This window comes from Citrus sinensis, chromosome 8 (assembly GCF_022201045.2).
Source record: "Citrus sinensis cultivar Valencia sweet orange chromosome 8, DVS_A1.0, whole genome shotgun sequence".
Classification (NCBI taxonomy): domain Eukaryota; kingdom Viridiplantae; phylum Streptophyta; class Magnoliopsida; order Sapindales; family Rutaceae; genus Citrus; species Citrus sinensis.
This window is the reverse complement of record NC_068563.1, coordinates 2,249,819-2,264,847: the sequence shown is the minus strand read 5'-3', so window position 1 is coordinate 2,264,847 and position 15,029 is coordinate 2,249,819. Positions and strand designations below refer to the sequence as shown.

Sequence of the window (15,029 nt, the reverse complement as noted above, 5' to 3'; positions counted from 1 at the left end):
ATGCGTGACTTTCACTTCACCCTCCTTTTACGGTCTTTCAACCAACAGCAGTTCAATAAATCTCTGTACAAGTTTTCGTCTGCACACAAATACAACCTAAAGCATTGACTTCACTTCTCAATCTCTCTCTTTGGCCTTGATTTTATATTCATAAACACCTTTGATATTTTTTTCCTTCTTATTTCCCACTTCACGTTTGCAATTTCTCTGATGGCTCCAATTTCTCTCATTCTCTCCTTCTTCCTCTTCATTTCACCTGCCCTCTCAACAAACTCTGAAGGTACTTACTGCCCTTTTGCTCTTTCATTTTTAGGGTTCCATAATTTGCTTCTTTAGCGAGCTATCAATTTGATAGCTTCTCTTCTCGGGTCAATAACATGCGGGTCCCTGAGCTTTGTAGGATTTCTTAAGGTCGTCGTTTCTCCATTTGTGTCAAATAGGTCACTGATCCGCGTCCGCCCCCTGTTGAATGTCTGAATACCTTGGTGTGTGTTAACTGTTAGGATGTGAAAATTCAATATCGCAAAGGTAATTTGGTCTTTAAAGAAGGGGCGGTTTGCCGGTGTGTGGCTGTGAGGTGCCTTTTTGATATAAATGGACAAATTATGTCCTTTCTTTTCAGAAAGCCTGAAACCTCAGGGACTTGGATGTTATTACCCTGCTGCTGTTTCTGGTTTTCTGGGCAAATGATAATAAAATAGGCGAATTGTATGAGGCGGGTTTCAATTATTTTCTGTTTGATTTTAGTTCATTCTTTGAACAATTGTTTGTTTTCAGGAAATGCTTTGCATGCCTTGAGAAGCAGGTTTAAGGACCCCACAAATGTGTTGCAGAGCTGGGACCCAACACTGGTTAATCCCTGCACTTGGTTCCATGTCACCTGTGATTCCAACAATCATGTGATTCGTTTGTAAGACTAATGAGATTCCCTTCTTTTTTGGTCTTATTTTGAGGGGTTTTTGTAATTTGCATGTGTATTTGTTCGTTAGTCTTGGTTTCTTGCTTTGAGTAAAACATGTTGCTATCGCTGAATTTTGGTTCTAGTCTGACAATTAATTTTGTTCTGTTTGAATTTTCAGGGACTTGGGTAACTCTAATATTTCTGGAACTTTGGGGCCTGAGGTTGGCCAGCTCCAGCATCTGCAGTACTTGTGAGTTGTTTTGCTCTGTCTAATTAATTGTCTTTTTTTTTTTCTTTTTTTAAAGTCCAGATATTGTATCTTGTTGAGGAAAACAACGGAAAGTTTCGAGTTCTCCCATTTTAAATGTTGAAACTCATAGTTTTAGGTTCCATTTCTTGGAACTGAACAAAATGTATAATTTTCCTGCTCTGTAAAAAATTTGGTAGATCATTTTTTTTTTTTTTTTGCCATATGTGTTTGGTGATTATGTGTGCTATTCAAAATTGGGCTGCAGGGAGCTTTACATGAATGACATAAGTGGGAAAATTCCGAAAGAGTTAGGTAATTTGAAAAGCCTTGTCAGCATGGATATGTATCAGAATAAACTGGAAGGAGAAATACCAAAGTCCTTTGCCAATTTGAAGTCACTTAAATTTCTGTAAGCATCTTTACATTGATTAACGTAAAATTTTACTTTTGTGATCACGTTGAATTCTGATTTTGATATGATTGTATCAATGTTGTAGGCGGTTGAACAACAACAAACTAACAGGATCAATTCCGAGGGAGCTGACCACCCTGTCGGACCTCAAAGTTTTGTAAGTTTAGAGATAAAAATGGGAAATCATGTTTTTATTCAGTACAGGAGTGATTGAATCATGAATGTTTCGTTATTATTTTTTTATCCTTTTCTTTTTAAATTGTTGCAGTGATGTTTCTAACAATGGTCTCTGTGGGACAATCCCTGTTGATGGTCCTTTTAGAAGCTTTCCTATGGAGAGGTACTACATTACAATTGAAAATCATAATTGATTGTGCCAGTTATATGTGTTCCAGTATTAAATTTTTCTTATATTATTGGAAATGCTTAGTATTGCTACCAAGTTGCATGTTCTTTGCATCTAAGTCATGATCTTTAGGATGAATGAAAATGCTAGATGTAGATTAACTCAAAAATATTTTAGAATACTGAGATTTTGATTGGATTTTTTTAAAAATGTTAGGTTAGCTATTATGGAAATATTTTATATATTTACCTTGTACCAAGTAATGCCTTCTCTGTCTTGACTTATCATGTACAAGCACATTGACTTATCAATTGCTATACTTTACTCGTATTGGATTTTTTTAAAAATGTTAGGTTAGCTATTATGGAAATATTTTATATATATACCTTGTACCAAGTAATGCCTTCTCTGTCTTGACTTATCATGTACAAGCACATTGACTTATCAATTGCTATACTTTACTCGTACTTGTTGTGCATTTTATGGAACTTTTGGTCCATTAAATCATCATGGATCAAGCAATTGTAAGATGTATTGAACAGTTTACAATCTTTCAACACACATCCTCTAGACTAATGCTAGGTGTATATTGATATGGTATGGCTGATATTTCGACTGAATTGTTTTGGTCCTCTGTTCGTTGCAGTTTTGAAAATAATAAACTCAATGGACCAGAGCTGCAAGGACTGGTGCCTTATGATTTTGGATGCTGAAGAAGGTTGAAAACCCTCCGTCTTCTATTGAAGACCATAATGTTAAAGACTCGTATAGGGTAAAATTATATTGTGTGCATCAGCTTGATCGAATGGCTAGATATATTATGTCAGCGGCAGTGACTGTTCATGTATGAAGTAACTAAAGCAATTAAAATAAGATTATGTAAGCTTATTTAAAAATCCACAATTTCTGTGCTGTCCTGAAGGGAGGGAAAAAAATTAGTCTGATGCGTACTGCAAAGTTGCCGCCTGATACAAAGGTTGTGCATTCTCTTCTTCTCTTCCATCGGCTCATATATCATCCACAAACATCGAAACACGATTTTTCTTGCCCCACTTATTCAGTATTTACAGAGATGTGTTGCAAGAGCCCAGCATTTACCAAACATCAAAGCAGTAGCTTCTGTTCTGCATTATACGTTTTCTTCGCAGACGATGCATGAAAGCCGATTGTGGCGACGTGGGTTGTGTTTCTATTAATCCCCTCTTTGCGATGCATCTCGAGAATCCATATGTACAGTGTCTGAATTTTTTTTGTTTTCCTCCGAATCACCTGAGATCTGTTCATATTATAATTAATATTACATATGACTACAACTTATATTTACAGTTAGACAATTATTGAGATTAATTTACATTAAATTTTAGGATAAAATTATAGTGTAACTTCAAAACCATACTGTAGTTGCACCATAGTTAGATTCTAAATTTTATATAACATTGTTTAGATTTTAATTTTTTTTAATATTTGAAGGGTGTTAATTTCACTCATATTTAAATAAAAAAAATATTTTTAATCAAATTAAAGGAAGAGAATTAAATTCTGACAATAAAAAAGGTTCGAATCACTATCTGTATAATTGTGAGGGAATGATTTTAGCTACTCAGCCGAGTGGTGTCTGAAAATATTGATTAATATGCATTTGGTTCAATTACAACCAAGAAAGGAAAATCATCAAAACTTTAATAACCCAATAATTTGCAAAAGGGTAATTTTTAAAAACCTCCCTTGAGGTTTGGGCTTATTGCAAGTAGATGGCGATAATTTGTTTATTTATAAAAAATCTCCTACCGTCAGTTAACTTTAATATTGACCGTTAGTTGACTGTGCAAAGACAATATTACCCTTAATAATGATTTGTAGACGGAAATAACTAAAAAAAATTAAAATTATTGACTATTTTACCTTCTTTAAATTATTGATATTTTCTTAAAGTTCCTACAAGAAAGATAAAATTAAAAAATTCTCTTTAAATTATTAATATTTTCTTAAAGTTTCTATAAAAAAGATAAAATTAAAAACTTGAAAATGAAATAGTTATAATCTTTACCTATGATATTGTAAATCTTTAGAATTGACAAGGATAAAATTGTCAAAAAATAAAATTTGTGCTTTTCGCGCCAATAATTTTAATTTTTTTTAGTTATTTCCGTCTACAAACTGTTGTTAAGGGTAATATTATCTTTGTACAGTTAACTAACGATCAATATTAAAATTAATTGATAGTAAAAAATTTTTTATAAATAAATAAATTTTCACCATCTATTTGCAACAAACCCAAACCTCAATAGAGGTTTTAAAAATTAGCCATTTGCAAAATGCATATGGTGAGGGATTCTCTTTTCAGAACCTTTCAGCTATCACAATCTTAAGATACAATCATCCTCCTTTTTGAAACTTGTGAAGCCAACTTTTAAGATTTGATAATGACAGGTCCTTTACTAAACTTCGTGCCTAACTGGAATTGGTTGAGTTGGTTTTATTTGGTTTTTTCAGGTGGTAATTTGTACAAATATGCCTAATTTTTGTTTCTAAAATTTCCGGTATCTGGAAAAAAAAATGTAAAACTCTCAAATTCGAATGATTAAACCAAAAAAAAAAACCTAAAATCTTTGTTTGAATTGATTGACACAATTCAATTTAATTAAAATCTTGTAAGAAATTATAAACGTGTATTATTTGTTATTTTATAATTAATTACTAATAAAGATTATTCAGTGTTACAAATTCAAAACAAAAATTGTCTGTCAGTCTCGCGAATCATGTGACAGAAGATTCTAGAAGCACCGGCCTACAGACAAGAAAAGCGTGGCTTAAATTATGGGGCACCGTTGTAAATAAATAAAACTATTGAACTCCCACCAAATACATAATTACTATAATTTGAGAGGGTATCTAGAGCAAAAGAACTTTTAACGAGAAGTCAAATTGAAACGTGGCACGTAGTGGATGGCAGACACGAACACGTGTCAAGAAATCGACTTCATGCCCAAACGAGTGGAGAGTATTCAAACTTCAATTTGGCGTCCGAAGGCTAGCACTTTTCAGAATATTGGGCATTGACATTGTAACGTGTATTCGCTGCAGTAAAGATTAAGGTATACTCGCCGCATGCAGCTAGCCACGTATAATTTCCGTACTACAAAATTAATTTCGTTGGAAAATTTCTTTATTCTCTTCATTTACCACTAGCAAAGTAGTGAAAGCAGCTATATGAATTAGTCTCAATTTTAAGTAAAGTCGAAATCTAAATAATATATTTATTTTTTATTTGAATATGAGATAATAAACATTAAGTTATTTTTTTAATTTGTAAAATTGAAATTCAATGCACTTACTTTTTTGTCCTCATAAAATATTAAAAAACATAAATTAGATGGTATTTTATCATAACATAAATTATTACACATAAATATATAACTTTTATATATTCTAAATTATAGCACGTTAGTTAATTTTATTATACTTCATGATGTATTATATGAAAATATACTTAAAAAATTAAAAATAAATAATGCTAATTTGAAGAATATAAAAAAAGTAAAAATAATAAGAATCTACTACTATATTACCAGAAAGTATGAAGAAGAATGATAATGCTAATTAATAAGTTCTATTTAGGTATTGATGAAAATAAATAAGGAAATAGGAATATTTTAGAGAATATATTTTAATAATATCATTCAGACTTTTATATATTAAGCAAAAAAAAAAACTTCAAAAATTAGTTTAATAGTTTAATAACTGAAAAATTTTACTAAATTAAAGCAAAAAAAACTTAAAGACTTAATTAAATCAATAAGTAAATAATAATAATAATAATAATAATATAAACACCCCCTAAGGTTATTATTGTATTAAAATTGAGTAATTGTAGCTTAAAAAACTGCAACACTAAATTTAATTGTTATGACTTGAAAATTAACTTGAGTAAATACTATAGTTATATGATGAAAAATATACAATATCTTTCGTTTATGATCAAGATTATTATTTATAATTCATATTTTTTGACATACTTTTAATTTTTATTTTAGAATTATAATTTTTTTTACCGTAATTATGGTTTAAAAGTTACAATATCTTAATATTAAATTATGCATACAATACCATTTTTCTTTGATGATGACCATTATTAAAGTAAGGAATAAAAAACTTAAAACTTTGATTTTCAAAGTTTATTAAAATTTATTCAAAAAAACTTTATTAAAATTTTAATTTTTCAGAGCTTAATTTGTTGCATTTGTGTGATGCGAAAAAAAAATGCAGAAGGGAAAATAAAAAGGTTGTAGAAGCGAGTATAATATGACTGGTACTCGAGGAAGTAGCATTAAAATTGACAGCAATGATCCCTATTTAAGGGGAAGCAAATATATAAGTCCAAGTACGCCACCGAAACAACACCCTGTCTCCGATTCTGTTTCGTCTAAATATTTTCCCCTAAAACCCCTCAAAACCCACCGGCAGACGAAAGCCGCCGGAAAGCAGAGAAAGAAAAGAAAGAGTGAAAATTATAAAATGAGAGGAGTGTTGAAGCGGAACGGCACCGTTTCACAGCTTTTGCAGAGCCACGGAGGCGTCAACAACAAGAAAATCACTGACGTATTCACCGATCCAGTTGCCAGTATCAACTCGAACCTTCTGAAAAACCAGACGCAGTCGAGAGAATACTTCAAGTTGGCTGATTTTCTCAGGAAATCAACGCGGGCATACAATGAAGTCTCTCCTTATTCCTCTCTGTTTTCCTCTGCATATGCAGCTTCGTCTGCCAGAACGGCGTCGTTTTCGGAGGTGGGTTTTGTTGGGTGGTATTTGGCAATGGTGAAGTCACGGCCTGTTCTTACCAAGAGTGCCACCTGCTCTCTTATTTATATTGCTGCTGATTTGTCATCGCAGGTAAACCTTTTAGCATTTTTTTTTTTGTTTGATTGTGGTATAAAGTTTGTGTTTTTGGACTCTGTTTGGTTTCTGTGAAACGGTGGAAAGAAGGAAGAAAATGGACTAAAGAAAATGGGCTAACTTTTAAATAAAGTTTTGAGCTTTTTGACAGCTGAAGTTTGAAACCCACCCCCCCCCCCCCCCCCTCTTCAGCTACCCAACAGAAAATTGTTGGTTGGCGGTTGAAAGTTTCCGTTTTGGCTTAATTTTGACGCCTAAGGAATTGTTTAATATTTATATTAATGAATAATGAAAATGCTGGCTGTGTTTCTTGGTGGCGTTTAGGTTTCTTCTGGACAGTGGGTATGTCTATGGTGGTTAACATAACATATGGATGCAAGTTGAAATTGATGGGTAGATATGTATGTGCTTCTTTGTCGAAACAAAATATTGTAGAAGAATTGAATTGTTTTTGTGCTCACTGCTGTGCTTTTGTTGTTATCAAGGGATAAGAAGAGATCAGTTGCGAGTATGATTGTATAATTTATCAAATTTGACCCTTGGTTTATATTCCTGGGGTGAGTTTAAATCAATCATGAACTATAAGCATGAACTTTGATGGCGTAAATGTCATCACACAGTGAAGAATGCCCTGATTTTGCTTTAAGAGAGTAGAAAACGCATTGAAATAAAGTCAATTTTCTCTACTTCGGTTGCTACATATGCAATTTCTGGAGAATAGAGATTATACACTCAACCTGCACTTTTATCCTCAATTTTTCCAGTGTTCTTTTCCTCCCTTTCCCTCAACGAAGTCGTGCCCTGAATTTGTTACGCTGCTGCTGTCATTATCTTTTTTCCTCATTCCACTCAACTAGGTTTCTACTCATTCAGACTATTTTCTGCTTATCATCTTGTAAAGACTTATATGCAGTATTACTGTTATCTTCACTATAGCTGTAATTTACAAATATACATTTACTGCTACATAAAAAGAGTAGGCATAATGCTATATACTGCAATTTTTACTTATGTGCATATGTGTCCATGTCTATATGCATCATGTTAATTTCTTGAAGGAGTGATTTATTTCTAATATCCTGGTGGGTACGCATATTTTTATTCTTCTTCAGACTATTGCATCTTCAGAATCTTATGATCTGGTGAGGACATTACGGATGGGTGGATATGGGATGTTAATTTTAGGTCCCACATTGCACTTTTGGTTCAATTTTGTGTCAAAATTGTTTCCGAAGCAAGATCTGGTTGCTACATTGAAGAAGATGGCAATGGGGCAGACAATTTATGGACCAATTATGACTGTTGTGTTCTTATCACTGAATGCAAGTTTACAAGGTAGACAAGATTTTTAATTTGTTACATAAATTGTAATATATCTATTGGATTTTATGGTTGCTTGTGGTATACTTGGTTTGATCCTCCCCTGATTTTATTATTTGTAAACTTATTGTACTGTTTGATTAGTGTTACTACTTTTTAGAACAATTTTGTGCGCAATAACTGCTTTGAATTTTGTTATTCCATTTAAATTTGAAGTCTTTTTATGAACTACCCGTACAGTGAGGTCAGAATCAACAACCTTTTTCTATAGACAAATTATTACACATATTTTAGAACTTCACATTGGTGCAATCTAAAGTTTGTCCTTGTACATGTCAATATTTATTCTTTTAGGGGACACAACGCTTAAAATGTGAATCGGTCATTTAAAGTGTGTTAATCTAATGGTTCAGAAGTTATTGTGAACTTAGTGACATCATGACATGGCACTAAGCTCTGGATATATGCTTAATATCCAACCACATGGTATTGGTGTAGTTGTGCCTTGCGTTTAGTTATACATCACAAGGTCTATGATGGCGCCCATCGTGGCAATTTGTCAGTGTTTATATTCATGTATGTAGATTAAGCAGAAATCCATGAAAGACATATATGTAAAATACTTACTTGTTCAGGCCATAATCGGTCCATAACTGCAGCTGTTGGAAAATAGGTGAAATTTAGTAGGAAAATTTGTGACTTAGCTTCAGTATTCTTAATCATTGTCCGTGTGATTGCTTCAACTTCTTACATTCAGTTGAAGAGCTTAATAAATCCCTCTTGTCTATCTGAATGACAAATTTATAAACTAATTAGAAAAAGGTTGAAACTTGAACCAGTGTTTTTGGGCATCATTTCATGCAAGACTGAAGCAAGTGATCAGTCATATTCTCTATCCTTCACAAGTTTTTATTGCATTTGGCATGTTTTCTTGAAGTTAATGCTTCTCTACTGGCCTATTGAGACATTAACATATCTTTGAATGATGACAGCCAAGTTGTTTACCAAGCAATATTGCAGCTGCTGTGTATGCTACTTTGAATTAGTGTATATGTAAGCCATTGGGTGCAATTGTTTTCCTCAGGTGAAAGTGGAGAAGAGATTGTTGCTCGATTAAAACGAGACTTGCTCCCTACCATGTTCAAGGGTGTCATGTACTGGCCTGTATGTGATTTTATCACATTCAGATTCATCCCTGTCCATTTGCAGGTATGTGATGAGGTCCTTCCTTGCCTTCTCTCACACATGTTCTTCTGTACTTTGTTATTTTCTTGAGCTGAGGTCAAGCTGTTGCCTGTTCTTATGATAGGGCGAAACTGGATTTCACTAACAAACACCTTTTTTTTATTGGTGTTCCTTTGACAGCCATTGGTGAGCAATTCATTTTCATATCTATGGACTATCTATCTGACGTATACGGCGAGTCTAGAAAAAGCTGTCACAACTGCAAGCTGATTGGTTCAGTGTTCCCTCTATCCATCTCACGTTCAAGCCCAAGATCTACCTTAGATACTCTCAGCTGATGGTTGACGCAGAACTGCTATGAACTTGATCCATTGCTCATGTAGACCAAGCAGCGCCCATTAATATTTTGTTCTTTTCTCTTAGTGGTATTATTTACTAGATAATGCAATTGGACAACATATCAGAGGTTGTAAAGTAGTGGGTTGATGACGTTATTTTAGTGGGCAATTTCCACAGTAAAAAACTGCTCTTGATCACACTGAAATTTTCTCCAGTTGATAAAACTGACAAAATAAAAACAATGGACTTCTAATAAAAGTCATATAGACTGAACGACAAGTTTAACTTGATGCAATTTTTACAAAGATCTGGAGTCTTTAAATTGGAATACTATTTGTGTGTCTTCCAGTTACAGATCATCTGATCAGAATTCGTGCCCCAGCTAAACTTTGATGCCGTGCACCTTCACTTTCAACTCGTAATCTGCAATCCTCTGAAACCAACCGTCTGATTTTTGATGAAATAATATATGAAGGCCTCACCAATACGCATGGTTCCCATGTTAAGGCATATATCAACTGCAACCAGAAAGTATGACTCATTTCTTTTCCAAGGATAAAAAGTATAGTTATCAATTGATTACTGCTAGTACAGCAAATAGAACAAAACTCACCCGCCTCTGAAGAACGTCAGGAATCTCAAGCACAATCATTGTGCGAAAAACTGAAGTTGATTGGTAGAACAGATTTATCCCCTGGACTTGTTATAGAGGAAAAAATGTCAGTGAAAGCATCGCATATACCTTCAACCATCTACTCAGCAAGCATATACTTAAGGTATTGTCAGAAATCAAGTCGCCCCACTTAATGGCATTCGTAATTCAAATTATCTTGAAGTGAGTTGGCATATGTTTTCATAACTCGATTATCTTGAATTGAGTTAGCAGATATTTATCATAACAAGAAACAAATTGTCAAACGAAGTCAAGTAGTCAATAAGAGAGAGTGGATCAAGATCAAGTTCAGAAGATGGTAGAGACTAATTGAATTCTGTAACTCGGAGCAGTCATATGAAAAAAATGCTTTCATTCATTCTTATGTCAGTACAATAGGGGAAAATTACAAAATCATATTCTCTTATTGGAGAATGCTTCAACCAGCAGAATACCAAGGTTTCTAAATGTATCTAGATTTTACAACTTAAACTATATAAACAATTCCCCTTCTCAACAATCATCAATTCTGAACTTTAAATGATACTTTGTCAACCAGATCTGAAATTCTGACGCATTGGCAACTTACTAACATTGACAATGCTTGCAAAACTGCAAGAGAGTGGAGCACAAAATTGAGGGTAAATAACTGATTCAGAGAGCTGAGCCATCAAACAAATGTCAAAATAATCTCATCAATTTCCAAGCTGTTCTTAGGAAAGGTTCCCTTCATCTTCAAAAGAACGCAAGCATATTTTCTCAAGCTGTATTGGCCAATCTTCTCCAAGTAGTTTCGGTTGCAACTCCATTGCGGTGCAAAAATCAGACATAGATGCATCAATGGATTTTTCTGATCTTCTCATGCATCTCATCCCATGCAAACCAGGTATGAGCTGACCAACTACTTGTTTTGATCGTTCATTTTGATACCTTGATTGAGCCAAACTCATGCAAGGCTCAAGCAACCTTTTCAAATATGCATCCAGCCCATTATTCAACAAATTAACACAGTCCATCGGGACACTAATACCCTCCATCCTCAACTTTTGCTCCAAACGAACTCTTAATGATCTAGTATCAGGTAACTCGCCACAGCTCTGACACGTCAATGGACGGTTGTCACTAAATATAGATGCACTAGAAAGAGATTTACGACCTCCGCCAGAATTAATGGAAATGCCGAGAGGAGCAGTAACCGGACTTCTGCTTTGAACACTTGGGCTTGCTGCTACCTGCTCCACCTCCTCTCCATCTTCCACGGATGCAACTTCAACAGGAGGTCTACTACCAAGTGAAAACAATTCAGTTGGACTTTGCAGCTCTTGTGCCTTGGAAACTGATTCCCCGCAGGTACTAACACTTTGAGGCTTACCAAGAGGCCCCAGTGGACTAGGGCGGTCCCTAAACTTTCGGTCCCGATTAACGAGCGACCTACCCTTCCGAGGTGATGGAGGAAATGCATCCCCATAAAGTGATTGAAGACTACCTCTCTGGTACCCATTTACTGTTTTAACACCAAGGCTACTCCCTACTTTCTTAATCCCCCTCGGCGGAGGAACTTTCGCTATACATGCATTCTTGATAATAGCCCTAATAAACTTGTTATGAAGTGGGAGATTTTCCCTGCCAATAGTCCTAATGCAAAATTTATCAAATTCAGTCTTACTAATCTTCGAACTAAACAATCTACCAAGATGTTCAAAGTATTTTTCTCCTCTTTGATGCCCAATCTTCTTTAAAATCAGAGCTTTTAGTTCTAAAGTGTCGATACGAGCAAAGCTTGAATTTGGCACCATTTTGTACAAACAGCAAACTGAAAATTTACAAATACCTAATACCCATCAAATCTTGAGTTTGCCTATGCTAAAAGCCTAACATACATCTCTTCTATTCAAAACCTAAAACCCTAGTCCCAAATCAACAAGAACATCTGCACATCGAAAAATAAATTATCAATAGAAACACCAAATTCACACATTCTTTAGCATACTTAGGGTAAAATCAAACAAAACCCCAAAAAACACAATTAGAGAAAGTACCCAAAACAGAAAGTTTACAAATTCGAGAAGCTGAAGGCACCATTTTCAAACTGATTGAAACCCTTTTGAGATATTTCTATGAGAAGCGTAACCTAGAAAGCGATTCAAGAATCAACAAAGATCGAGTAATAGGTACGTACCGAAGTGGGTCGTGGCCGATTATGAATTTTGCTACGACTTTTCTGATTTTTCTTTTTTTCTTTTTTTTTTTGTGGGGGGGGGGGGGGGGGTTTGTTATTTTATTTTTATTATTCTTATGATTTTTTATTTTTTTTTGGAGTGTTTGGGTTGGTGATCGAATCTGTGTCTGTTGTTTTACGTAATTTTGTGCTTAACGGAGACAGACGAAACAGAGATTATCTATAACACTTCTCTTCGGGACATTACATTCTTACAAACAAACACACGTGCGTTATTTATTTATTTATTTATTTTTCCCTTTTAATTTTCATGAAGAGGTTAGTTTCGAAGAACCCTCTTTACTCTTTCATAATATCCATTAGACCCCAATAGTTTGAAAATTATTCGTCACGTACTTTTCCTTGATTCGTGTCCTTGACTCCTTAGTTTCGACTACTAAATAAAATAAAAAAAATCAATCAATCATTACTGATCATTATAATAATAGATTTACTCTCATTCTCCCTTACAGTTTTCATTTTTCCCCTACTCGCACTAATTATTGTGATGTCCTATAGCAATTATATATACTCCACTAAACTAGCTTGATTAGCAAATATAGCTTTATTTAGATTATATTTCTTGGTTAGCATTTGTTAAAGATTATAACTCTGTTGTAGATTCGATGAGAAAGTAATGAGAACGTGATGAGAAAATCATACGGATGAATAAAAGTGTATATAAAATACGATAAAAAAAAAAAGAGCTGAAAAAATAACAAGAATGTGAGTGATGAGGATGTCATAAAAAAAAAATTCTTATTTCTATTATCTTTTCAATCAAAATTTTGAGGCATAAAAATTACATCTTTCTGATATGTAGTATAGCATTTGGATTCATTGATAGTATATTAAGAAAAATATAAGAATGTAATTAGAGTTTATTGGATAAGATATTATAAAAAAATCAAATCAAATCATATATTCATATGAGATTAAAAAAAATAAAAATGCCCTGTATGTAAACAACACAACTCAGAGTTAAGGTGGGGCATAAGTAATATACAAATGTAGCTCTTCCGCAAATTAGATGGATGAGGTAGAAAATGAATATATATACTTTTTAGCAATCATATTGAAACAATGATAACTAAAATTATATTTGTCTACACAATATGCTTTGATGACATTTCACCCAAGATGTTTCTTTGGCTTATTACAAACCCTAACTAGCTAATTAACCCCCACTAGTGAATGACAATGAAAGAAACTGTTCTTTTGAGCACTTCCACGGCACTTTTAGTAGTGGCATTCGCTAAATAAAACCCATGATCCACTCCTTTAATCTCATAAACCTCAGCTTCACCTTTCCACCCGCTCTCCTCCAACTTCTCAGCGTAGTACCTTCCTCTATGCTTCAGTATATCCTTTGCGGGAAGAACAACCATCAACCTATTATTGCGGGAAGAACAACCATCAACCTATTACACCCCAGACTCCGTAGCTTTGAGTACTCAACCACCGGATTAATCAACGGATCATCGGTGCCACTTGTGTTCGGCCGAGCGCTGTCTCCCATCAAAAACACTTTGTCAAAATCAACATAACTGTTCAGCCAATATTCATTGCCTTTTCCCATTTGCATGGGAAGCAATCCATTTGAGTGCATGCTGTCCAAGAATCTTCATGAGCAGCTGGGACGGGATCCTCTGGCGCTCTTCGGAACTCAACTGAGATTGCAATAACCTTAGCTTTTGGAGGCCAAGGAGTTGAGGTGGTTATGGTAACCATGGGAGAAAGCGGTTGAGAAGATGAAGCCACCACCCTGGAAATAAACTAAAAGTGGAAGTTTCTTGCTGTTGTCTATGTTTGCGTTGTTTTTCGGAATGTAAACCCTAGCAGAGAGATTAAGCTGAGGTGAGCATACAATGTCTTTGGAATCAACATTTGTAATTGGATCAATTGATGGAGGTACAAAATCTTCAAGCATTAGCCTTTCAATTTGGCCATTTTTGTATAAAACAAAGAAGGGAGAGTTGTCAAAGACTATTTGGTCTGCTGGCTGCTGCCCGGCGGAAAACCCTAGCAAAGAAGAAGAGCACAAGAAATAATTTTAATGGTGCCATAATTTTTGTTCCTTTGTTCTAAAGGAGAAGTGGGCTTGTGTATTATATAATATAACATAGCAAGAGAAGGAATTGAATTTGAAACCCTAATTTGATCTCATCAACGAACTCTACTAAAAGTATATGGAAGGCTGAATGAAGCCTTTAAATTCACATTTTTTAGCCTCTATTTATAGTAAGCATTGAACAGCAACTTTTAATTTACAAACAATGTAGAAAATTAAATTTCAACAAATTTCAATACATAGTAAATTAAATTAAACCGTTCAGTCCCTATGTCTCAAGAACTATATCATGAAAACAATACAATGAAGCACATATACGTAACTTATTTGAGCATTGATTATGTCACTCATAATTGCAGAGAGAAAATAGAAATTTATTACGCATAATGCATTCTTCACTTCAGTATATAGAAAGTTAGAAATTTGCACTGCTGTATTA

General features: G+C 34.2%; 3 protein-coding genes and 1 pseudogene across 5 annotated transcripts; 2 read left to right on the top strand and 2 right to left on the bottom strand.

Moving 5' to 3' along the window:
- Nucleotides 1-37: 37 nt before the first annotated feature.
- LOC102614580 (leucine-rich repeat protein 2-like) lies at nucleotides 38-2,812 on the top strand. Its single transcript, XM_025101930.2, has 7 exons — nucleotides 38-280; nucleotides 778-910; nucleotides 1,080-1,151; nucleotides 1,417-1,560; nucleotides 1,649-1,720; nucleotides 1,832-1,903; nucleotides 2,556-2,812. The coding sequence occupies exons 1-7, from the start codon at nucleotides 211-213 to the stop codon at nucleotides 2,620-2,622; spliced, it is 630 nt and encodes a 209-aa protein (XP_024957698.2). The 5' UTR covers nucleotides 38-210; the 3' UTR covers nucleotides 2,623-2,812.
- A 3,384-nt stretch (nucleotides 2,813-6,196) lies between these two features.
- LOC102614287 (uncharacterized) lies at nucleotides 6,197-9,846 on the top strand. The gene is made up of 4 exons (XM_006486880.4): nucleotides 6,197-6,802; nucleotides 7,918-8,140; nucleotides 9,210-9,334; nucleotides 9,491-9,846. Exons 1-4 carry the CDS (start codon nucleotides 6,212-6,214, stop codon nucleotides 9,578-9,580), a joined length of 1,029 nt encoding a protein of 342 aa, XP_006486943.2. The 5' UTR covers nucleotides 6,197-6,211; the 3' UTR covers nucleotides 9,581-9,846.
- Nucleotides 9,847-10,657: 811 nt separating this feature from the next.
- LOC102613591 (uncharacterized) lies at nucleotides 10,658-12,669 on the bottom strand. 3 transcript variants are annotated; one of them, XM_006486878.4, is made up of 2 exons: nucleotides 12,341-12,669; nucleotides 10,658-12,231 (listed from the first exon to the last, which is right to left on the bottom strand). In XM_006486878.4, the coding sequence occupies exon 2, from the start codon at nucleotides 12,095-12,097 to the stop codon at nucleotides 11,015-11,017; it is 1,083 nt and encodes a 360-aa protein (XP_006486941.2). In that variant the 5' UTR covers nucleotides 12,098-12,231; nucleotides 12,341-12,669; the 3' UTR covers nucleotides 10,658-11,014. The 3 variants fall into 3 exon arrangements, with proteins under 3 accessions (XP_006486941.2, XP_024957696.2, XP_006486940.2); XM_025101928.2 differs by having other exon boundaries at nucleotides 12,359-12,669; XM_006486877.3 differs by having other exon boundaries at nucleotides 12,481-12,669.
- An 826-nt stretch (nucleotides 12,670-13,495) lies between these two features.
- LOC107178071 (probable carboxylesterase 1) lies at nucleotides 13,496-14,560 on the bottom strand (annotated as a pseudogene).
- Nucleotides 14,561-15,029: the final 469 nt, after the last annotated feature.